The sequence below is a fragment of the Leptopilina heterotoma genome, unplaced genomic scaffold (genome assembly GCF_015476425.1).
Source record: "Leptopilina heterotoma isolate Lh14 unplaced genomic scaffold, ASM1547642v1 Lhet_191, whole genome shotgun sequence".
NCBI lineage: Eukaryota > Metazoa > Arthropoda > Insecta > Hymenoptera > Figitidae > Leptopilina > Leptopilina heterotoma.
In genome coordinates, this window is record NW_025110910.1 from 1401277 (window position 1) to 1427466 (window position 26190).

A 26190-nucleotide genomic window follows, 5' to 3' on the forward strand; every position below is an offset into this window, starting at 1 on the left:
GTATTTTTTTTTGCAAAATTACCAAAAAAAAAAATATTACTTACAAATTTAAAAAATGGAATTTTACTTTTGTTGACCAACAAAGTCAAGTAAGTAATTTACGTCAATTAGTTTACTATTTCTTTGCATTTCGAATTTTTTTTCTCGTTGATAATAAAGAAATTTAAAACTTTTATTATTTGATTTTAGATTATAATTTCTCGTTACAAATTCTTATCAGATAAAGGAACGAATTTTTTGTTAATAAATTCGGCAATATTTGTCGTAAAGTCCTCGTATGAACATCTTTCCTAAAATCCATAAATAACTCACTTTTTTTTAATAAACATTTGCTTAATTCCAATGAATCTGTAATTTTTCTAAACGTACAAATTTATTTTTTAATTAACTTTGAGGGAAAAGTCAGGGATTTTTATTAAAAGTACTGAAAAAAATTAAATTTTTCGAATTCGTAAGAAAATTTCAATTTTTTTCTATTTCCGACAATAATTTCTTCTTAAATAACTTAATTCTTGAAAAACTATCATAAAATTATATTACTTAGAAATTATTTAATGAATAATTTTAACTTTAAAAGTTTCAAAATTAATTAAATTTTCAACGAGTTAAGTTTACAATTTTTATAAATAAACGCATTTCAAAAGATTTTAATTTTAATTTTATAAAATTTCATTTTTGAATGAATTTAATTACAAATTTTAAAGAACTTAGATTTTTGAAAAATTTTAATAATTTAAATTCTTTTGAAAATAGTTAATTAGGGAAAAGTCAGGAAAGAACGAAATTCAATTTTTGTGGCAAACCTGATAAAGTAATAATTATTTACAATTATATTTAAAACAATTATAATTTATTTAAATCCTTAAAATTTATATATTTTACAGAATTCTTAATCGCTAAGTATTGCGTTAATTTTAAAATTATTAAAATCGAGATTTGTTATAATTTTTATAATTGGAAAAATTCTAATACTGTACGTAGGAAGTAATCATAAAGTTTCAAAAATATATACGGAATATATAAAATAAATAAAGTAAGTACAAGGTTATATTCTTTAAAATATATTAATAAATTAATGTGACGCGCTTTCAAGAGGAAGCAAAAATAATACGTTTCTAATAATATATTAGAATATTTTTGAATATTCGAATATTACATTTTAAAGGAGAACCCAGTGGGCAAAATAAGTTTCTAAAAATTCTCATGTCTGTTAAATTAACATTTTAGAAACGTTTAATGTTCAAGAAACATTTTTAGAACATTAAACGTTTTTAAAATGTTAATTTGCCAAACAAAGAGACGAACGTGAATGTTTTCTTCACCCACAGTGAAGAAAGCACATGTTTTTAAACCGGTGCAATGTGATTGAGAAGAACACTAATGATTCTCAATTTACCATTAAAACAAGCTCGTTGCAAAGCAGTTTTTTTATTCGAATCTATCAATTCACTATCAGCGCCATGCTTCAGGAGAAATTCGACAGTTTTCGTCCGCTCCTCGCCCAGGATAATTTTCTCATTCAACGAGAATGACTTTTTCTTCAGTAAATAATCGTTCTCCATATTACCATTAATTTCACCGCAAGCAAAATGAAGAGGCGTTCCATAATAAGACATAACATTCACATTGGCGCCCTTCTTCAGCAGCAACTCCAACATCTTCACATTCCCAGCGAGAGCAGCGCAATGAATTGGCGTGTAACCTTCGCTATTGCTTAAATTATTGTTCTCCTCGAAACTCTCCTCGTGCAGCGAGACAGTGCGAGTGTTAATATTTGCACCGCGATCGAGAAGTGCTTGCATCATTTCACAAGTGCCATTCATCGCGACGATATGCATCAAAGTCGTTCCTTTCGAATTGAAGGAATTTACATCCAAGTTCTCCTTCAGTAGCGACACGAAACTTTCGTTGTCGCCGTGCTTCACGACAAAATGAAGAAGAGTCGAGTATTCTGGACTGAGAATGTCGAAATCCTTTTTCACGCTTAAGAAAAAATTTATTAGGTCCTTGAATTTTGTGCTGTTCATGAAATCTTCTTTTTCGTCTTCTTCGTCGTCTTTTGGAATTCTTTCCTCTTCTTCCATGAATATTTCCACTGCGTTCAATAATCCAGAGAGCAAGGAATCCTCCAGCTCCTTCTGGTATTTCTGCACTGGACTTCCTAACAGTTCCGAATTCTGGAAATAATTCAAAAAAATTAATTAGAACTCACCATATTAAAGCATTAGTGTTTTCAGGGTTCATACAGAAATCCGAACCTAAAATTCCATACCTTTTTCATGATTATATTCAAGAGAAAAAATGGAAAACAGAAAAAATTTAGAAACTTTTAAAAATTCCAAGCCTATTCCATGATTTCCCTGATTTCCAGAAGCCTTTTAAAAATCCCATACCATTTCCATAATTTTCACGATTTCCAGATTCTGTAGGAACCCTGAACATTTATTCTTATCTTTTACAGCATTTAGCTTCATTATTTTTGGGCTCTTCAAAACACTTTACTTATTTAATAGTCTCCACCCTTTGGTAAAAAATTTTAAATTATCAAAAATTATAAAAAATTCAAAAACCCGATTTTTTTTAAATTCAACATTTTTCCTTCTCTTTTATGGCATTTAGCTCCACTATTTTTGTGCTCTTGAAAAACACTTTACTTATTTAATGGTCTCCACCCTTTGGTAAAAAATCAAAATATAAAAAAAATTATCAAAAATTCAAAAAACCGAATTTCTTAAAATTCAACATTTTTTCTCTTTTTTTATGGCATTTAGCTTCATTATTTTTGTGCTCTTCAAAAACACTTTACTTATTTAATAGTCTCCACCCTTTGGTAAAAAATCAAAAATTATTAAAAATTATCAAAAATTCAAAAAACTGAATTTCTTAAAATTCAAAATTTTTTCTCCTTTTTTATGGCATTTAGCTTCATTATTTTTGTGCTCTTCAAAAACACTTTACTTATTTAATAGTCTCCACCCTTTGGTAAAAAATCTAAAATTATGGAAAATTATCAAAAATTCAAAAACCCGAATTTCTTAAAATTCAAAATTTTTTCTTCTCTTTTATGGGATTCAGCTTCATTATTTTTGTGCTTTTGGAAAATACTTTACTTATTTAATAGTCTCCACCCTTTGGTAAAAAATCTAAAATTATGGAAAATTATCAAAAATTCAAAAACCCGAATTTCTTAAAATTCAACATTTTTTTTTCTCTTTTATGGGATTCAGCTTCATTATTTTTGTGCTTTTGGAAAATACTTTACTTATTTCATAGTCTCGACTCTTTGGTAAAAAATCTAAAATTATAGAAAATTATCAAAAATTCAAAAAACCGAATTTCTTAAAATTCAACATTTTCTCTTCTTATTTACTGCATTTTGCTTCATTATTTTTGGGCTCTTGAAAAATACTTTACTTATTTAATAGTCTCCACTCTTTCGTAAAAAATCAAAATTTATTAAAAATTATCAAAATATCGAAAAACCGAATTTCTTAAAATACATCATCAGGGTTCCTGCAGAAATCCGAACTTAAAATTCTATACCTTTTCCATAATTTGCAGGTCAAATTTTTAGGAAATTCCAGCGGAATTTTACGTCGTATAATATATATTATATCTTAAAATTTTTAATTGAATTTCTATTCAAGAAAAAAAATGAAAAACATGAAAAATTTAGAAACTTTTAAAAATTCCAGGCCTTTTCCCTGATTTCCAGAAGCCTTTTAAAAATCCCATACCATTTCCATGATTTCCAGATTCTGTAGGAACCCTGTGTTTTATTGTTGGAAGGAATTTTGAAAATTTTACTACAATTGATGAATTTATAATGGAACATTTCCTAAAAGTTTTGAATAACTTTGAATAAATTTCACCGAAATAGTGGAATTTTTATTAAAGTTTTAATTATTTTAATTATTTTGATGTTTAATTTTTAACATTTACAAAAAGTTCTAAAATTTTTACCACAATTAATAAATTTGTACAGGAACATTTCCTGGAAATTTTAAATAAATTTGCTTCTTCTAAAATAGTAAAATTGTTATTAAAAATGTATAAAATTTATTCAACTTATAATCGAATACAAGTGGAACTTTTGAATATAAAATTTTTATATATTTCGATGTTGTTTCCAATTTTATGAATTGAAAATAGAAAGCAATTTCCAAAATAAAAAGAATTTATGAATTCAAAATTTTAAAGTATATGAGAAACTTATAATTACTATATTAAATTAAATTCTTATAAATGTGACTTAATTATTCATAAAGTCAATTAAGATTTAGAATTTTCAAGTGAAAAGTTACAATGAACATGAATATTAAAAGTTTCTAGAAATTTTCTTCTAGAATTGACTTTTTTCAGAGAGTTCAATAAAAGCATCTTAAGGGCGTTGTCAAGCAGCTAATCATAAAAAACTTCAAGTTTCTTCAAATCATCAGAAAGCATTTCTTTATAAATCTTTTAATTATTGTCAAAGTTACAAAACTTTTTGCATTGTTAAAACTCTTGAAATTTTAGTCATTCGTGATCAAACCTTAATTTTTATTTGTAACTTTTAATTTTGAAACGTTTAAAAGTTAAAAAGTTTCATAACCTAAATTGCGTTTTTAACTTCGCAAGGCTTTCTGCAACCTCTGAAACTTTTATAAAATTTTCAGCATACGAAAAGAAACGTTTTCTCAAAGTTATCAAACTCGTTTCTGATTTTTAATAATTTTAATCAATGATCAACTCATAACCTCTAAAAGTTTTTAATGGATGTTATTATTTTCTAAAATTTAGCAATTACTGTTTGTACTTACACGAGAAGTGTTGGCAGACATTTTGGAAAAATATTACTTTTTCTTGGACACAAATACTCGTAGAATGTAAATAATAAAAATGTAATTCAACTTTTAAAAAAGAAGGTTAAATCAGTTAAAGTATAAACACCGTTCACAGAGTCCCGTGGCAAATTGTGAGCAAAATTTTCATGTAAATTAACAGCGGGCATCTGGGCCCAAAAATAATGCGCGCGCAATTATTTTCATTTCCTGAAAATTTTATGATTTTACTGTCACTAATCGATTAACAGGAAGTTATTGTGGAAGTAGCTTAATTTCTCCTTGCACGCCCCTTAAATTTTAAATGCATTTAATTTAAAAATTTAAATTATACATAAAAAGAAAAACTCAAATAAGATTTTACCAAAGTTCAATTTTATTTTGAAATTTCCATCAACAAACAGATTTTTACGTTAAAATTTTTCTTTCGCTTTTTCAACATTTCAGTTCAATACAAAGCTTAATTTTTCATTTTATGTTTATAGTGTAGACATGATATAGAGATATGGAATGTTAAAAATACTTTCTTTTCTTTTTCCACCTGACAAAAATGAAAACACAATATTTTTAATCGACTAGCTCCTAAATTATATTATAAATAATCCTTGACAATATAAAAATTAAGTTTCTTCTAAAATTAACCAGAAAACTTCTTCACTGGAATGAATATAAATTTCTTTTTCGATAATACTGCATTTTTATTCTTTGTGTAAAAAACGATTATATCAAATTTTAAAAATAATTTTTTCTAGAAACTTTTTCTTCATCTAACGAGAAAACTTATGACATTTTTGTGCTTCTTTTAAAAAAATTAATTATCGCACGTTACTTTTTTAAATTGTGCGATTTTCAGAAATTAAGGAACAGATTTCAATTTAAGACGCTACAACTATTTCCTGAAAATAGTTTTTTTTAATTTTTGACATTGCGAAATTAATTTACTATTGATAAATAATATATCACTAGAATTCGGTAGTAATGGGATATTAAGTAATAATAATTGTAAAGTACTTTAATTTTCTAATTTAGTATCAGAATGTCGCAAAAGTATTTTAATAAGAAAGTGACAAGAAGCAAAATTGCGTGAGATAGAAAAGGATAGAGGTATGTGTCTGTCCTTTTCTGCCTCATACAACTCGTTCGGGGCTTAAAAGCATTCAATCTAGTTTTTTTTTACTTCTCGATTTATTTTACAAATTGTCGTAAAAAATTATATATCCCATTACTATTACAAGTGTTTTATCCCGATCTTCATTATATCGATTTTAAGTTTTGTAAGTGTGCGAATTTTTTTATTTCATCAAAAAATTTTTAGCATAAAAAACAATTTTTTCTTGCATTCAGAAAAAAAATTGACAAAATATTTTCGTAATGGAAGTTTTATTACATTCGAAAACATTATTTTCTTTGTGAAAGTAGCATTCAGTTTTGTGGCGGCGTTTCGCGTTAGATTTTAGAACTAGACCATGAGTGCGAAAAGGAAAAACGTGTCTATCTTCTTCGCACTCATGGTCTGATAACTAAAGCTACGTTCACACTACGTCACATAAAGGCCAACGGACAATTGCTTCGCGAACGACATTCGCGAAGTAGTTGTGCTTAGGCCTTAAGGGGTTAAAATCACACGGATGGAGAATATTAGGCTGAGTCTACAATAGGCTCTTTTTACGTCCTTATGTTGAACATAGCTTAAGGGGTTAGGCCACTGTGCGCGTATAAAATAAAAAGATCAAATTTGGGAATTTTTTCAAATCTTTCTTTTTTATACGCGCATGGTGGCCTAACCCCTTAAGAATACAAAGGAATTATTAATTAATATTAATTAATTATTCCACAATATAGGCTCTTTTTATGTCCTTGTAAATTTTTCCCCAAAGGAATCCGTATGGCTTTAACAATTCACTTGAAATCCCTAAAAATTTGCACACTTTTCAAATGCTTCTTCACGCCATTCACTCAAAAGTGCAACATTCACTCTTTAATTAAGTACATAAAACACTTTCCACTTTTGAAAAACCATAATAGTTTTGCATACTTTCAAAATTACTATCACTTGTGGAAATCGCCGTGATCTCCACTTTCTTACATGCTAATTAATTAATTATTATTAGGAATGTACTGTGAAAAGTTGCTTATAGAAAAAAAGGAATGATTCTCATCGTAACCAATTGCACGAATGTTAATATTAATATAAATGGGAATGGTTTGGATATTTGTGTTTCTCGTTAAAGGTAACTCATGTCGAGGGCCTTATAAAGCATATGTAGATCCTTGTGACTCTGTATCCTCCAGAAGGGAAAATTGTAGGCTCGCGCAGCAGTCTCGTCATCCGGACTGTCGCCAATCACCACGTAAGTGCACCTTCGACCGAATCTCGCTATTACTCTTCCGAAACATGTTTCCTTTCCTGAAAAGAAAAAAGAATTCTAGACTACTGTTTAATAGCCGAATCATCTAAAGTCATTTGATGGCCTTATATCCTACCTGTTTTGCTAGCACAGTAGATGTTCTCAATCGGAAAAATCCCGCCAATGCCAAAGAGTAGGACTTTCGCGAGTGCTGGTATCAATTGCGTGGAGGTGACAAGAATATTGACATGCTGATGTCTTTTGTTGATGAGAGTGAGACACTTGATGGCCATTGTTAGCCAATTGTCGGTGAGAGCCTCGATGTCGGAACGCACTTGCAACCATTGCTCGCGTTTCTGCGATCCTAGGAGACCCCCAACATTGTTTCTATAATTACAATAAATTTCTTTGATTTTCCTATAACGAAACGCTAGTTTTCTCATCCAGTCGACTCCACCTCGCACTGTCGATCCAACGCAAAGACCATTGTTGCCTGGGGAACATTGGAAGCCGTCGTTCGCAAAATTATAGGACGCGAGGTCCTGTCCATTATCGTCAGCCGATACGTCGTCAATGTGGGCTTGATCACAGTCCTTTGAAATTGGGATTAAAGATTATTTTCTACCCATTCTGGTACAGAAGCATTTCAACATTCATCGAAACAGTTGACTTTCGTTGGCCAGCGATGGTCAACGAAAGTCATTTGGGGCTGGATTTAATTTGCCAACTAACCTCAAGATCGTTGAAGAACAAGTGACTGTCCGCGAGATTGAAGATGAGTTCCTCCATGCTGTAGGCCACATGTTTGACAAGACTAGGGTCCTTGCCATGATTGGTGGCGTATATGCCCGTAAGAAGGGTGTGGAAAACAACTATGGTTTCGTCGAGGTCCCAAATGAATATCCGACTTGGTCCGGCTTCCGTGGTCTCTGCCGAACCAATACTATTTCCGCTCCCACTTTGCCGCCTTCCTCGCCTTATGGGCTTCGCAGACACTGCAAATTGGTATAATTATCATCGATTTTCAGTTTCCTTTTCATTATAGAAATTTAATATATATTTCGTTTCCCCCCATTGAATATATAGAACATTAGAAGCTAATCCAAAGTCTCTGATTAAAATTACATCTGCATCTAGCGATAAACTATTAATACGTTAAATTTCTTAATTAAATAAAATTAAAGTTTAAAGTTAAACTAAAAATAATAGCATTTTTTGCAAATGTGGATAAACTGAAAATTCGGATTTGAGGGAATATTGATTTAACTTTAAAAGAATGCAATTTTTCCGAATGTCGCGTGAATTATTATCGGGCAATGATGCTTGTGATAAAATTATCGACCACGCGACTCATGTTACCTTCAACGGTAGTGGTTTCCCGTGCGGTCAAGTCGCTGGCATCGTGAGCGGTCGCATCGAACGTGAGTGCCGATTTAGTTGAATCTTTTAACAAATAAAGGTAATTTTTTATTTAATTTCGTCAAATAACGTCGCACTAAAAAAAGTCTTCTTTCAAACCTTATTTTGACTAAGTATGTGCTTACAAAATATTGGCTTGATTTCTAATTAGCAAAGTAATTTTAAGATTAGCAAATGCAGACCCAAATTTGTCTTATTTTAAATCTTTGCACTTAAAATAAGACAAATTTAGGTTGAAAAATACATTTCTGATGTAATATTATTTTAATAGTTTTTACCTGCAAAATTGAGGTTGCCAATGTTGAAGGAGGTGGGCGAGGGATGATATCCAGCCATTGGATAATATCCGGAATATTGCAACGATACCCTGTCATTTCCATAAATTGGACTACTGTAGGCTGTGTAATCGAGCTTCTAAATTAAGAAAATATTTACCAGTTTTGTAGCAATAATAATTCATTAACAAACTAAATAAGAGTCAAACTAAATAAGGATCCTCACATAGTTTGATTCTTATTTAGATTAGGATCAAACTAAGGATCAAATTAAATAAAAAATACATTTAGAATATGTATTACCTGTGAAGCAGATGATATATTTTGACTCATTGGAGGAAACGTGGTCGTCCCACTATTGTAGCCATAGGCTGAATATTGAGCTATCGAGCTTGGATTCGTATAGGAATTCAGATATGGACTTGGCAAAGCCGGCGAATTCTTTGAAACTGTCGTCGTTCCGTACGATGGCGAATTGTATATGCTGACAGAAAGCAATATTTTTAATGCAATAATATCGCCATAAAGTATGCTTTAGAATTTTTATTGTAATTCTAAAAATTTGAAATTTTTGCAGTATTTTTAATAATATTTTGAAACAATGACAAAGATGACAATTTAATCCCTCAAAAATAGTTTTGAGGGATTTTTAGCCATTTTTAGCGTCGCTAAACGTTGACGCTTACCTTAGTGACAAAGAAATTTCGATTTTTGCTTTGACAAAATTTGTATTTTCTATTTTTACCTATTGTAGTATTGATTGGCATTATACAGCGAGTCATAATCGGCCTTTTCCATAGAATCAGGAAATTCTTGATCCTTTTCCTCGGCATTTTCGTCGATATAGAGTTCACCACTGGGGACATTCTCGCTCTCTGGACACTCTTGAACCTCATTTTTAACTTCTGTTTCTTTAAAAAAATTTCATTTTTATATTTATTACTCTTCAATAGATTCAATATTCTAAATAATTCTCTAAATGCAAATAATATTTAAAATCTAATAGAAAATGAAAATAGTCGTAAAATTGTAAATTAAAAAATTAATGATAAAAAGTAAGAACTGTGTTTCTTTTTGTATGAAAGGCTGTCGGAGCTAGGTTTTTGATTGACAAGAAATGATGCAGTAGTGTTTGGAATTTTATCTACCATTGTTTGAAGAACGAGGGTTCTGTATTGAGGCCTCTGTCGACGAAGACACGTTGCCAGCATTGTCTAAAATCCCTGCCGGTTTGGTGGGGTCATTGTCTTCGGTTAACATATCACTCACTCAGTCTGAAAACAAAGTTTTTTGCTTTAACTAAATCAAAACTAGAACGTTTCGTTTGTTTAAACAAATAATTTTTTTTGCTATTCAAAAATAAAGCGTACACAGCAATTATGCAAGTAACAAACAAAACAATATTTCTAACTTTATCACAGTTTCTCTAATGATATCAAATTGGGACAAAAAACTAATTAAACTTTGCTTCGCAATACTTTTGATTCGTTTTTTGTCCCAATTTGATATCTGCAGAAAAACTGCTGATTAAATGTTATAAGACTTTTTATATCGTAATAGTATTATAGTCAGATCTCTGCCCTTCTTAAAGCTTTACGTAATTTATGGACGATCCCTTGCGAAATTTCTAATAAATAACGTTAATTTTACTCAAAGCAGTAACAAATTGACGAAACAATAAAAATTAATTTACTTGTAATGAATTAATGATCCATAAGATCTATTACAAATAGATCATTAGAAATTCATTAAAAATTCTTTTCAAATTAAAAGTTTGCGACACTTTTTGTGCTCTGCTTTACCGACAGAACATAGATTGGAAACTCATGAAAATTTTTCAACGCAATTGGTGTCTTAAGGGGCCTTTAAGAAGAAGAAGATAAAATTTATTTAAACTCCCTTATTTTATGAAGAGGCTAATAAAAATTGTATTAATCGGATGAATATATAAATTTAAATAGTAATAATAATAAAGTTGTCAATTTATAATGGGCAGTATACACGATATTAAGATCTTTGAATCATTAATTCAAATGAATTAGCATCTTCTTGACAGTTCTTGGTGTTTTTTTAAGTATCTAGCCGGAAGGATAATAAATTATTAGCTGCCAATTGAACGTCGAAGAGGTGGAGTGTTAAAATGGAGATGGGTAGGCGTCCACTACAATTCTGAGCAAACGGCCAATAGAATTCCTTTCACAAGTTGAACATTATGTTTTCTTTATGTTGCCAAGTCACTATCTATTCGTGCTCCGCCCTTATGCCTTCCCTTTACTCCAGTTATTGCACTTTTTGTCCTCAGGATCGTATAAAAAAGGAATTATAAAATTTTAAAATCATTTCTGAGGGGCGCGAAGCTGTAGAAGAAGTTACTTGATAGGCTTAGAAATTTAAATTTTATTTTTGAAAGATTATTTCTTTATTCCCTAAGCATACTGGGTTATTTAGCACAACTTAGGTAACACTGTTTTTTAAAATTATTTTAACAAATAATCTTCACTGTAAAAAGAAAGGTACTAATTTAGTACTAATATTGGTACTAAATCATAATTTGGTTCTATTTTAATACCGAAATCAACTCTAATTCACGAACCTTTTTTTACAGTGTTATTTTAACTAGAACGGTTTAGATTAGAAATATTTTTGATTGAATCTTAGCTTTGAGGGGATATTATTTTAAGTCCTAAAATTGACTTAATTCAGTTTTCAGCTTAAAAATAGGCTACTTTTCAATCATTTTGGTTTTAAGATGGAAACGGTTTCAGACTTTTTTTCGTTAATGAGAATTTTAAGTATAAAGTATCCTGAATTATTTTGAAGTATCAAATACATAAAATCATCTAACATAATTTATAGAAATGTCCTGAACTGTTTGGAGTATCTTGAAGTGTATTAGAAAATATTGAGTCATTTTAAAATACTTGGAAATATCGTCAAGTACTCTAAGCTTTTATCTTTTAAAATAAATAAAAACGTCGGCAGAGAATAAATATACAAAGCTTGAAAAGTTAATTAAAAGAAGAATAAATATTTTCTTTTACGTTCTAAGAAAAAGTTTATTACTCGTAACCAAAATGGTAATAAATTGACCTTTTTAATTCTTTACGATAAAACAGTTTTGTTGATTCAAATAAAAATTTGGTTCATTTTATAATATAAACACAGAATGTGCGCGCACATAATGTATGCGGGGCATTATTTGAACACCTAAATAGATTAAAATAATCTGCAAGGCTTTAAGGATTAAAATAATCCATCGAAGGATTAATTTTTCGAAATCGTAATGAAAATCAATCCATAAAAGGATTATATTTTAATTCTTTTGTGTAAATTTTACAAGTAACGCTTTTTAATACCTCAAAGTTTACTGTATTTGCGCATATAATTCATAAAATTCACTTAGTTGCCCGAAGGAACATTTTTAATTAAAAGAGTTTGTTGTGTTTAACAAAATTAGTATTTCGAATTGAGAAACTTAAATATAATTTGGTCCACAATTGCTTTGCAGCAATATTGCTGCAAAACAATTGTGGAGTAAATTATATTTAAGTTTCTCTAAATGATGTTGAACAAAATGTATTCTGTACGCTTATATAAATTAATAAACCTAAATTAATTTGTAACATGCATAATAAAGCATAAATTGTAACCGTAGAGAAAAATATTTGTTTGGGATAACAAAAGAAATTTAGTTAAATGCAAAAACGAACTCAAATTATATTTGGCTTAAATAAAAATTTTTTTTCGGGTTTATACGCATATCTTTTTAAAAATAATAAGGATTTTATATTTAACGTTAAACTTTGCCTCGATTTTTGTCTGGTCTTGATCCATTTATAGGTTTACATATCTTGAATCTTGATATTAATATAGAAAGTGTTTATGATAATTAAAGACATTATTTCTTCGAGTACCATATTCATGATAAGAAAAGGCTGATCTTCTAAACTCTAAATAAAACGCGTAGACTCTTATTTATCAAAGACAAACTGCTTAACTTGCATTTTATATATAGTGGAAATTATTATCAAACGTTCTTAAAAAAAATTCTTTCTAAAGTTAAAAGAAGTAATTATTATTACTCTCTAAATTAGAATTAGTAAAAATGTTTAGTGATTTGAATTAATAACTGATTTTTTGCTTTTGAATTAGTAAACTTTACTAATAAATAGTAATTTCTACAAATTTTTTTTATCAAAAATTACTAATTCAGAAACAAAAAGTCAGTCATGTCGGTTTGACTATAATAAAATGTAATTTCTACTAATTTATTAGCAAAATTTACTCATTCAAAAGCAAAGAGTCAGTCACGTTGATTTAACTAATAATTATAGTAATTTCTACATATTTATTAGTAAAATTTATTTCAAAATTTAAAATTTAATTCACTTCGATTTAACTAATAAATAGTAATTTCTACTAATTTATTAGTAAAATTTCCTAATTCAAAAGCAAAAAGTCAGTCATTAATTCAAATTATTAAACATTTTTATTTTTACTAATTAAAATTTAGAAAATTTGAGTAGAGAATTTTTATAGAAAATTTATTTACGAATATAAAATTAATAAAAATATCTAATGTATTATATTATATTCAATTTTGATAATTATGTATAAAGATTTGATATTACTGCGCGAAGTAAAATCAAGGCAATATTGATCATCCCAGTTTCATATTTTATTACATGTGCATACTTAATTAAATTATTATTTCTACACGCGTAATTCAATAAATTAAATACATAGCGAAGAAATAGTTAATTATGTAATTTTACATTATTATTATTATTATCATTATTATTATTTATATTCTATTTAGAATATATAATAAGAATTTTAATGCTTCCCGGTGCAAAAAACCAATTATGAGGTGAATTGAACGTAATATAAATAGTTCATGACCAATTAAAATTCATTATACCCTTAACGAGTCAAATTAGATGCATAAGCACATGCTTGTTACTGTATGTACTTTTAATACAATATATTTCGCACGTATTGCACAGATGAGCCGAACATTGAAAATAAATTGCGTATTCCTGCAATTTTTGATCGATTTAATTACTTTTAATTACTGAAGTTACATATGCAGATGTTAAAATTTATATTAATCAGAATAAACTAACTTATTATCACAAATAACACTATGGTAAAAAATTAATCTTGTTTTAAAATTTTGACTAAAACAACTTATATTTAGTCAAAATATTGACTAAATTTGTTTCTGATTAGAAAACTGATTTTAAGAACTCAAATATTTTAATTTTTATTTTAAGCCCAAAATTGTTGACTTAAACTATTTATTTAACTATTTATTCAATTAAATATTAGCATAATTTTTAATTAAATTCAAGCCTCGAGAGCATGATTCTAAGTCCTAATAAAAGTAACTTAATCTACAGTCCACTTTTGACTAAAAACATTTATATTATTAGCAACATTTTTGACTGAAGAGCCTTGAGAGTCTGATTTTAAGTCCTAAAATTGACTTAATTTAGTTTTAAGTTTAAAAATAGTTTTACTCTTCAATTTATTTCTGTTTTAAGATGTAAACGAAGCAGACCGTTTTTCTGTATTTTATACAAAATTAAAAGTAATTAGTCATTACAATAAAAATTTTTTAAAATTTAAAGAAATTAAAAATTCACAAGTAATGTCAGAGAAAAAATAAAGTCAGAAACCGTTTACATCTTAAAACTAAAATGATTGAAAAGTATTTTTAAATTTAAAACTGTGGGTCAAGTCATAACTTTAGGACTTAAAATCAGACTCTCAAGGCTACGATTCATAAATTTTTTTAATTTAAACGATTTAACGGCAAAGTGGACCGAAAGTTAAGATTTATTTTCTACAGTCTATTTACATTTAGTAAATTTATTTCTAAAAATACGTTTAATTTTGGAAAAGTGAAAGAAAAAAAATAAAATAACTAATAAATTTTAAAAAAGTAAGAATTTTTTGAATTATTTTTAATATTTTTAATATATAAATAAAGCTATGAAATGATATGCGTAAATTTTAAAACAGCAAGAAAGAGTAAAATTTCTAAAATATTCTCTAGTTTCACTTTTTGAATATGAAATAGAGGAAACTTTCTCTTCAGGAAACGGTTTACGCATATGGACCAAATATGACTTTTCTGTGTGTTTTGGGCCCAAAATACCCTTCTCTCATATCTCCCCAAGGCCAGAGGCGAGGGTTCAGAAAAACAAAAAGCATTCCAGACAATAGCCACATTTTTTTTACTTTCCTCTGTCTTTTTCCAGCTCATTTAATTCATAACAGTAAAATGCAGTAACGTTCTAATTTTTTATTTTCTAGTAACTTTATCTTTTATTAAATCGACAAATTCTGCACGATTGTTGTATTTAAGCAAAAATATTATTCCTATTATTGTAATTAATAAATAATAATTTATTATTAATTATTATAAATTATAATTTATTAATATATAATGTGTTTCTTTTTTTTTAAAAGTTAAAATTTTAATATCAAAATATTATAAAATATTATAAACTATTTAATATCAAAATTTAAATAATTTCAATACTAGACCGCAGGCCACAATCAAAATACTGTTAATTCATTAATATAATTTTTGTAATGTATATAATTATTATAATATAATTATAACGACAAAAATAATTAATAAATAATAATTATCAAATAAATTAATATCAATAGTAATTATCGATAATTGGTAAGTTTTGGAGTAAACTTTTAGAGTAACTTAGAAGAAGCGAAGAAGGTTATAAATTTTACTCTAATTTCTTAAATTATTGTAGGGTTCTATTTTTTTGTACTTAAATTTTTCTTTTCTATTGTTATTAATATTAATGGATTTAAATATTTAATTAAAGGGTAGAAACGACAAATTTTATTGAATTCACTATTGTATTCAAAAAGAAAAATGTCAAAAAGGTGAAAAGAAATAATTGCTGTGCGCAGTATTTAAAAGTAACAAAAAAATGTTTTCAATTTTTTCTATATAAAAAATTTAGGAACAAACCTTTATTCAGCGATCGTTTCCGACGGAGAAATATCGGATCCAGTGGCGTAGTTTCAACAAAAACTCCTCAACCCCACCTCCAGACGACACCTGTACATCATCCCTTAAGAGGCTCGTCTTATGTCTTATCACAAAAACTTATTCCATTACCGCCCACGTTCGACACAATTAAAATCACTTGCCACTGGACAAGTCACTTCTTGCCACTTCACTCAAGCCCCTCGAATTGAAAAAAATCGAAAATATTAATTTCCCAATATTTTAGACATAAATTAAAACGCGAGGTGGGAGAATTATTTCCGCCTTTTGTCCTCAAGATTACGCATATAAATGCAAAAAACTGTTGCTTTCTAAGAAAAACTATTTTGCCTATCAATGAGAGTGTCAGAAAAATGACGATGAGGGTCGCGACCCTTCCCGGTGTCTTTCACCAAAATACTCTTGTAATTTCACTTTTCACGACGGATTAAAAAAAGAAAAAAATCTCGAGCTATTAGTTTTCTTCCGTCATTTTTAATTTTTCGTTTGTCTATCGTTTTTTATTATCACACGGTTTATAACGAAACGTGTGTTTCGCTGACTCGGATCGCCAGGCTACGTGATGCTGCAGCCTGTTTGGAGTTCTGAGCATGCGAAATGTCGCCGCCACCCCCGCCCTGAGATCACGTGGTTGGCATGGCTCTCCCACTCACTTTGGCATCGAGCTTAATTCAAAGAGAGAGAGAGAGAGAGGAGGAGAGAGAATACTCTCGTTTCGTTTATGTGCGAGCGCAACAGGGATGGCTAACTTCTGGGTTCAGTGCCCCCCTCTCAACCCCCCCCCCACTCGAACTGAAAATAATAAACTACGGATAAAAGCAATTAGGATAAATTATTATTTTTCATTCATAAAATTGGAAACAATTACATTTTTACTGTGAAATGGGTGGTTCGTTATTTGTTAAATAATATTCACTTTAATATAAACTTGATGTAGGTAATAAAAATTTAGGCTAAAGTATAAATATCGAACACCCCTTAAATATTTCTTGAAATATATATATTTTGGGGCAAATATATTAATTTTAATTATTACCAACTTTTGTTTTCAACATTTTATAAAATATATATTTTAAAAAATATTTAAGAGGATGGATCTAAAAGAATTGCAATACCCCATTTTACGACTGCTAAACCCAATAAGCAAAATCTATATTTCAGAGGTTCAAAGTAGGGCTTAAATTTCGACTCGGATTTATATGCTAAAAAATCGTCTGATGTGTCAATGGTTGGGGTATTAATTTTCTAGAGTTTCACACTAATTTGGATTATATATCATATCGTAATAGAGAGATCTGGTTTTCCATATTTCATCATGATCGTTGCATTCTGATAATGTTGTAATTGTAACACACATTTCGCGAAAAATTTATAAATGTTAGCAGAATTAGCCTAAACGGTATATTTTGAAAAAAACAAAAATCCCTTTTTCTACTTTTACTTATAACTATCAACAATCAAATGTTGAAATAAACGTCTTGCGAAGAGCATTGTTATCTCTAGAATATAGCTATTTTATACCTGTCGCATATGCAGCACGCGAAACATTTATTTGCTTTCATAAATTTTTTATTTTTTTGTACCTATAATTCTTGCAAATTGTTGAAACAATAATGGATATGGTTCAACTATTCAGAAAATCGATAGATTATAAACTGTGAATGATATTAATACTAATGATTCTGGAATTTTACTATCTGCAGTTGTAATGAAAACTATATAGTGCAAATATATTAATCCTTTATAAATTTGCAAAGCCAATCTACTACTTCAAGTTTCAATGAAAATAATACAATTGCATTGCAGTCTCAGTATCGTTTTTCAATTTCTTTCTATGCATCATTCTTCATCAACAATTTCTCTGCTGGAATTAGGTATTTTATTATTTAATTGAGACGAAAAACGAAAGTGCGTCCAGTTATCAAAATTTGAATATGAGGGAAAAACAATTAAAGATTCTACTAAAACTGTAAAGTATAATAATATAATTTGAAATAGTTTATAATAATATAAGTTTCCCAACTGTAGAATCCTATACCTATAGTAGATGGTAGAAGTGAGAGACTGATGGATGTGAGTGAGGTGAAGGATTGCAGGGACTGGGTGTTTTTCACGGCGACGTATAGCGATAAGTGACATTGAACGGAGAGAAAGAGAGAGACAAGAGGGATTTTAGATGAATGATGGGGACACAATACAAAAGGGATGCAAGAGCACTAGCAAAGATGATGTAAAAACTCTTAAGAATCGAGTTACATTTTCGAGCTTTTAGTGTGTACAAGATTTCACATTTTTTTTTATCGAACCTTATATGTATTGTATACCTCAAATGTCTAACTTTACGAAAACACTTTCATATCCAATATAGAAAATACCAATATTTTTTTCTTGTTTTTTTAACAGCACATTATGTCGTTTATCTGTTTTTGACCCCTAAGAATTTTAATTAGAATTAAGCATAGGAAACATTCTATTTTACGCCCAAAAAGGGAATTAACCCAAAAGCATCGAAAATTTCCTGAAAGTTCAAATTAACTTGACTGTCACCTTCGTAATCTTTAGTCCCAAAGCTTATGAAACTTGAAATAAATTTTTAAATATCCGCTTCTTTTCAATGTTGGGCACAAAAGTAGACTAAATAATAAATTTTTTAAAAACAGAGGAAGTTTAAAAAAAACCTAGAAATATTTTTTCATTACATCAACAATAATTATCTAATGATAAAAATTAGCCAGGTGTTAAAAAAGTGTAATTTGAGTATATATTTATTTTTTCAGTGTAGAAACAAAAAAATATTCAGATGCAAGGGATTAAATATTAAGAAGCGGTATCCTTTTTTCACAGGCTGTGCGGAAAAAAAAAGTTTTAGGATGCATTTTCTCAGTTGGACAAGCACAGGACCCAATAAGGAATTAGTGAGGTACAAAGCACAATCTAGATCGAGGGCTCTTCACGGACCAACACAATAGAGATTAGTTCTTTTACATAATAACTCAAGGGTCGCTTAAGCGAACTTAATATATCGGGGTCGCTGCCATTTTACGATAGAATGAACATCATCTTTTTCGAGAATGTAAAAAATCAGACGTATCAATATACGTTATAACAAAAATATCAAAAATATTAAATTGGAAAAATTATTCTTATTACCATTATATTTGTCATTATATTATATTATATTTAGACAATGTTGATTTTTAAATATTAGTGATTTATTAAATTAGAAAAATTAGCGAAATCCGTCAGGTATTTTTAAGTTAAAATAATATTTATCGGGACCTGATACCAAAATTTGTTCCTTATTCAAAGTTTATTAGAAATATATTAAAAAATATTAAATTTAAGATTTTGTTATAGATGTTTATAACATTATGTTTGCACACCACGTAAATACCACGAGAAACTTGATAAGATTTAGGTTTAGCGGGACTTAAAATATTAGCCATATTGAATTTAAAAATCTTAATATATGTGCAAGAGAACAAATTTTTAAATTTATTTTTCTAATATGCGACTTTCTGCTAAAATTTAAAGAGTAAATAATAAATTTTGGTTTTATAACTCAATAAATCACATTTTAAGCAAAAACTTCAAAAGTAACTGACAGAGCTTAAATTATGAACAAGAAGCCAAAAACTAAATATAACAATTCTCTAAATTATAATTAGTAGACAATGCAAACAGTGCCACTGGCTTGGTTGCTCCTTCATTACGCTTAATAACTAAATTGTAACAAAAACGCAACCAAGTCAGAGATAATACAAACATTGCCACTGGCTTGGTTGCTCCTTCATTACTCTTAAGAACTAACGTGTAACAAAAACGCACCCAAGTCAATGATAATACAAACATTGCCACTGGCTTGGTTGCTCCTTTATTACGCTTAATAACTAAATTGTAACAAAAACGCACCCAAGTCAATGATAATACAAACATTGCCACTGGCTTGGTTGCTCCTTCATTACGCTTAATAACTAAATTGTAACAAAAACGCAACCAAGTCAGAGATAATACAAACATTGCCACTGGCTTGGTTGCTCCTTTATTACGCTTAATAACTAAATTGTAACAAAAACGCAACCAAGTCAGAGATAATACAAACATTGCCACTGGCTTGGTTGCTCCTTCATTACGCTTAATAACTAAATTGTAACAAAAACGCACCCAAGTCAATGATAATACAAACATTGCCACTGGCTTGGTTGCTCCTTCATTACTCTTAAGAACTAACGTGTAACAAAAACGCACCCAAGTCAATGATAATACAAACATTGCCACTGGCTTGGTTGCTCCTTCATTACGCTTAATAACTAAATTGTAACAAAAACGCACCCAAGTCAATGATAATACAAACATTGCCACTGGCTTGGTTGCTCCTTCATTACTCTTAAGAACTAACGTGTAACAAAAACGCACCCAAGTCAATGATAATACAAACATTGCCACTGGCTTGGTTGCTCCTTCATTACGCTTAATAACTAAATTGTAACAAAAACGCACCCAAGTCAATGATAATACAAACATTGCCACTGGCTTGGTTGCTCCTTCATTACGCTTAATAACTAAATTGTAACAAAAACGCACCCAAGTCAATGATAATACAAACATTGCCACTGGCTTGGTTGCTCCTTTATTACGCTTAATAACTAAATTGTAACAAAAACGCAACCAAGTCAATGATAATACAAACATTGCCACTGGCTTGGTTGCTCCTTCATTACGCTTAATAACTAAATTGTAACAAAAACGCAACCAAGTCAATGATAATACAAACATTGCCACTGGCTTGGTTGCTCCTTCATTACGCTTAATAAGTAAATTGTAACAAAAACGCAACCAAGTCAATGATAATACAAACATTGCCACTGGCATGGTTGCTCCTTCATTACTCTTAAGAACTAACGTGTAACAAAAACGCAACCAAGTCAATGATAATACAAACATTGCCACTGGCTTGGTTGCTCCTTCATTACGCTTAATAACTAAATTGTAACAAAAACGCACCCAAGTCAATGATAATACAAACATTGCCACTGGCTTGGTTGCTCCTTCATTACGCTTAATAACTAAATTGTAACAAAAACGCACCCAAGTCAATGATAATACAAACATTGCCACTGGCTTGGTTGCTCCTTCATTACGCTTAATAAGTAAATTGTAACAAAAACGCAACCAAGTCAATGATAATACAAACATTGCCACTGGCTTGGTTGCTCCTTCATTACTCTTAAGAACTAACGTGTAACAAAAACGCACCCAAGTCAATGATAATACAAACATTGCCACTGGCTTGGTTGCTCCTTCATTACGCTTAATAACTAAATTGTAACAAAAACGCACCCAAGTCAATGATAATACAAACATTGCCACTGGCTTGGTTGCTCCTTCATTACGCTTAATAACTAAATTGTAACAAAAACGCACCCAAGTCAATGATAATACAAACATTGCCACTGGCTTGGTTGCTCCTTTATTACGCTTAATAACTAAATTGTAACAAAAACGCACCCAAGTCAATGATAATACAAACATTGCCACTGGCTTGGTTGCTCCTTCATTACTCTTAAGAACTAACGTGTAACAAAAACGCACCCAAGTCAATGATAATACAAACATTGCCACTGGCTTGGTTGCTCCTTTATTACGCTTAATAACTAAATTGTTACAAAAACGCAACCAAGTCAATGATAATACAAACATTGCCACTGGCTTGGTTGCTCCTTCATTACTCTTAAGAACTAACGTGTAACAAAAACGCACCCAAGTCAATGATAATACAAACATTGCCACTGGCTTGGTTGCTCCTTCATTACGCTTAATAACTAAATTGTAACAAAAACGCAACCAAGTCAGAGATAATACAAACATTGCCACTGGCATGGTTGCTCCTTCATTACTCTTAAGAACTAACGTGTAACAAAAACGCAACCAAGTCAATGATAATACAAACATTGCCACTGGCTTGGTTGCTCCTTCATTACTCTTAAGAACTAACGTGTAACAAAAAAGCACCCAAGTCAATGATAATACAAACATTGCCACTGGCTTGGTTGCTCCTTCATTACGCTTAATAACTAAATTGTAACAAAAACGCAACCAAGTCAGAGATAATACAAACATTGCCACTGGCTTGGTTGCTCCTTCATTACGCTTAATAACTAAATTGTAACAAAAACGCACCCAAGTCAATGATAATACACACATTGCCACTGGCTTGGTTGCTCCTTCATTACGCTTAATAACTAAATTTAACAAAAACGCAACCAAGTCAGAGATAATACAAACATTGCCACTGGCATGGTTGCTCCTTCATTACTCTTAAGAACTAACGTGTAACAAAAACGCAACCAAGTCAATGATAATACAAACATTGCCACTGGCTTGGTTGCTCCTTCATTACTATTAAGAACTAACGTGTAAAAAAAAAGCACCCAAGTCAATGATAATACAAACATTGCCACTGGCTTGGTTGCTCCTTCATTACGCTTAATAACTAAATTGTAACAAAAACGCACCCAAGTCAATGATAATACAAACATTGCCACTGGCTTGGTTGCTCCTTCATTACGCTTAATAACTAAATTGTAACAAAAACGCAACCAAGTCAGAGATAATACAAACATTGCCACTGGCTTGGTTGCTCCTTCATTACGCTTAATAACTAAATTGTTACAAAAACGCAACCAAGTCAATGATAATACAAACATTGCCACTGGCTTGGTTGCTCCTTCATTACTCTTAAGAACTAACGTGTAACAAAAACGCAACCAAGTCAATGAAAATACAAACATTGCCACTGGCTTGGTTGCTCCTTCATTACGCTTAATAACTAAATTGTAACAAAAACGCAACCAAGTCAATGATAATACAAACATTGCCACTGGCTTGGTTGCTCCTTTATTACGCTTAATAACTAAATTGTAACAAAAACGCACCCAAGTCAATGATAATACAAACATTGCCACTGGCTTGGTTGCTCCTTCATTACGCTTAATAACTAAATTGTAACAAAAACGCAACCAAGTCAGAGATAATACAAACATTGCCACTGGCTTGGTTGCTCCTTCATTACGCTTAATAACTAAATTGTAACAAAAACGCACCCAAGTCAATGATAATACAAACATTGCCACTGGCATGGTTGCTCCTTCATTACTCTTAAGAACTAACGTGTAACAAAAACGCAACCAAGTCAATGATAATACAAACATTGCCACTGGCTTGGTTGCTCCTTCATTACTCTTAAGAACTAACGTGTAACAAAAACGCACCCAAGTCAATGATAATACAAACATTGCCACTGGCTTGGTTGCTCCTTTATTACGCTTAATAACTAAATTGTTACAAAAACGCAACCAAGTCAATGATAATACAAACATTGCCACTGGCTTGGTTGCTCCTTCATTACGCTTAATAACTAAATTGTAACAAAAACGCAACCAAGTCAATGATAATACAAACATTGCCACTGGCTTGGTTGCTCCTTCATTACTCTTAAGAACTAACGTGTAACAAAAACGCACCCAAGTCAATGATAATACAAACATTGCCACTGGCTTGGTTGCTCCTTTATTACGCTTAATAACTAAATTGTTACAAAAACGCAACCAAGTCAATGATAATACAAACATTGCCACTGGCTTGGTTGCTCTTTCATTACTCTTAAGAACTAACGTGTAACAAAAACGCACCCAAGTCAATGATAATACAAACATTGCCACTGGCTTGGTTGCTCCTTTATTACGCTTAATAACTAAATTGTTACAAAAACGCAACCAAGTCAATGATAATACAAACATTGCCACTGGCTTGGTTGCTCCTTCATTACTCTTAAGAACTAACGTGTAACAAAAACGCACCCAAGTCAATGATAATACAAACATTGCCACTGGCTTGGTTGCTCCTTCATTACTCTTAAGAACTAACGTGTAACAAAAACGCAACCAAGTCAATGATAATACAAACATTGCCACTGGCTTGGTTGCTCCTTCATTACGCTTAATAACTAAATTGTAACAAAAACGCACCCAAGTCAATGATAATACAAACATTGCCACTGGCTTGGTTGCTCCTTCATTACTCTTAAGAACTAACGTGTAACAAAAACGCACCCAAGTCAATGATAATACAAACATTGCCACTGGCTTGGTTGCTCCTTTATTACGCTTAATAACTAAATTGTTACAAAAACGCAACCAAGTCAATGATAATACAAACATTGCCACTGGCTTGGTTGCTCCTTCATTACTCTTAAGAACTAACGTGTAACAAAAACGCACCCAAGTCAATGATAATACAAACATTGCCACTGGCTTGGTTGCTCCTTTATTACGCTTAATAACTAAATTGTTACAAAAACGCAACCAAGTCAATGATAATACAAACATTGCCACTGGCTTGGTTGCTCCTTCATTACTCTTAAGAACTAACGTGTAACAAAAACGCACCCAAGTCAATGATAATACAAACATTGCCACTGGCTTGGTTGCTCCTTCATTACGCTTAATAACTAAATTGTAACAAAAACGCAACCAAGTCAATGATAATACAAACATTGCCACTGGCTTGGTTGCTCCTTCATTACGCTTAATAACTAAATTGTAACAAAAACGCAACCAAGTCAATGATAATACAAACATTGCCACTGGCTTGGTTGCTCCTTCATTACGCTTAATAAGTAAATTGTAACAAAAACGCAACCAAGTCAATGATAATACAAACATTGCCACTGGCTTGGTTGCTCCTTCATTACTCTTAAGAACTAACGTGTAACAAAAACGCACCCAAGTCAATGATAATACAAACATTGCCACTGGCATGGTTGCTCCTTCATTACTCTTAAGAACTAACGTGTAACAAAAACGCAACCAAGTCAATGATAATACAAACATTGCCACTGGCTTGGTTGCTCCTTCATTACTCTTAAGAACTAAATTTTAACAAAAACGCAACCGTATTTTCCGTAAGGTCTCGATTTGTTTATAACTTGCTCTTTTTCATATGGGCAACTCCACGTGAGATTTCAGTCGATCTCTTAAAATCGTCCAAAAATATTTTTGTTTTTTTTCCGTATTGAAAAAAAACAGATACGTATTTTTTTATTTTTTTTTTGGAGACCAAATTTTTGAGTTTTGAATTTTCAAAATATTTGTTTTTTAAATGAAAATATATTTTAGTGTCAGATATCTCAAAAAATATTGCTTCTTTTCATTTTTTTACAAGAAATAAAAAGTTTTGTTTTTCTCTCTACTTTTGAATAATCCTTAAAAAAATTTTTTGTTTCATTTTTCATTGAAAATATATAAATCTTTATTAAACAAATTAATTTTTTTTTTAACTTTGTGTATGATAAATTTTTAATTATCTTTTTTCAAAACATACCTGGAAATGATAAGAAGGTTTTGCAAAAAGTTTCAGAGTGGGCCTGACAAGTTTGATGGGTTTAAGAAAATAATTAAACTGCCCGTTCAAGTCGCTCGCATGCGGCATAATGGGTTTTCTTTTACAATTTACCATTAAAAATATTGTCTAGAGCCTACAAATTTTATCGGATTTTGATTATTATTGATTTTGTAGGCTCTAGACAATTTTCTATAGTAAATTGAAAAAAATCCCATTGTGCCGCGAGCGTCCAACCTGCATGGATAGCTTAATTATTTTCTTAAACTCATCAAACTTGTCAGGTCCATTCTGAAACTTTTTGCAAAACCTTCTTATCATTTCCAGGTATGTTTTGAAAAAAGAAAATTAAAAATTTATCATACCCAAAGTTAAAAAAAATTAATTTGTTTATAAAAAATTTACATTTTTTTAATAAAAAATGAAACAAAAAATTTTTTGTTATGAATATTCAAACGTAGAGAGAAAAACAAAACTTTTTTTCTCTTGTCATAAAATGAAAAGAAGCAATATTGTTTGAGTTATCTGACATTAAAAATATATCTTCATTTAAAAAACTGAAATTTGAAAAGTTCATAACTCAAAAATTTGGCCTCCAAAAAAATAAAAAATACGTATCTGTTTTTTTTCAATATAGAATAGAAAAAAAATATTTTTGGCCGATTTTAAGAGGTCGACTGAAATCTCACGTGGAATTGCCCATATACAAAAGTCAAAAATACTTTTTAGTTATAAGATTTTTTTGTTATTAATGTTTAAACATAAGTAGGTGGAAAACAAATTTATCAGTTTTTGAAAACTCGGAACTGATTTTCTTCATTATATTTTTGTTTGGTTGCTAAGTTGCTGTTTGGCGACAAAAACACACGATAATGATA

The 26190-nt window shown here is 30.2% G+C and overlaps 2 protein-coding genes across 2 annotated transcripts; both read right to left on the bottom strand.

Annotated features, from left to right (window-relative positions):
* Positions 1 to 1030: 1030 nt before the first annotated feature.
* LOC122500924 (putative ankyrin repeat protein RF_0381) lies at positions 1031 to 5020 on the bottom strand. Its single transcript, XM_043610091.1, has 2 exons — positions 4803 to 5020; positions 1031 to 2177 (listed from the first exon to the last, which is right to left on the bottom strand). The coding sequence occupies exons 1-2, from the start codon at positions 4821 to 4823 to the stop codon at positions 1347 to 1349; spliced, it is 852 nt and encodes a 283-aa protein (XP_043466026.1). The 5' UTR covers positions 4824 to 5020; the 3' UTR covers positions 1031 to 1346.
* Positions 5021 to 5176: 156 nt separating this feature from the next.
* LOC122500925 (eyes absent homolog 4) lies at positions 5177 to 16526 on the bottom strand. The gene is made up of 9 exons (XM_043610092.1): positions 15875 to 16526; positions 10014 to 10139; positions 9611 to 9776; positions 9169 to 9349; positions 8869 to 9004; positions 8531 to 8614; positions 7904 to 8166; positions 7308 to 7764; positions 5177 to 7230 (listed from the first exon to the last, which is right to left on the bottom strand). Exons 2-9 carry the CDS (start codon positions 10123 to 10125, stop codon positions 7049 to 7051), a joined length of 1581 nt encoding a protein of 526 aa, XP_043466027.1. The 5' UTR covers positions 10126 to 10139; positions 15875 to 16526; the 3' UTR covers positions 5177 to 7048.
* Positions 16527 to 26190: the final 9664 nt, after the last annotated feature.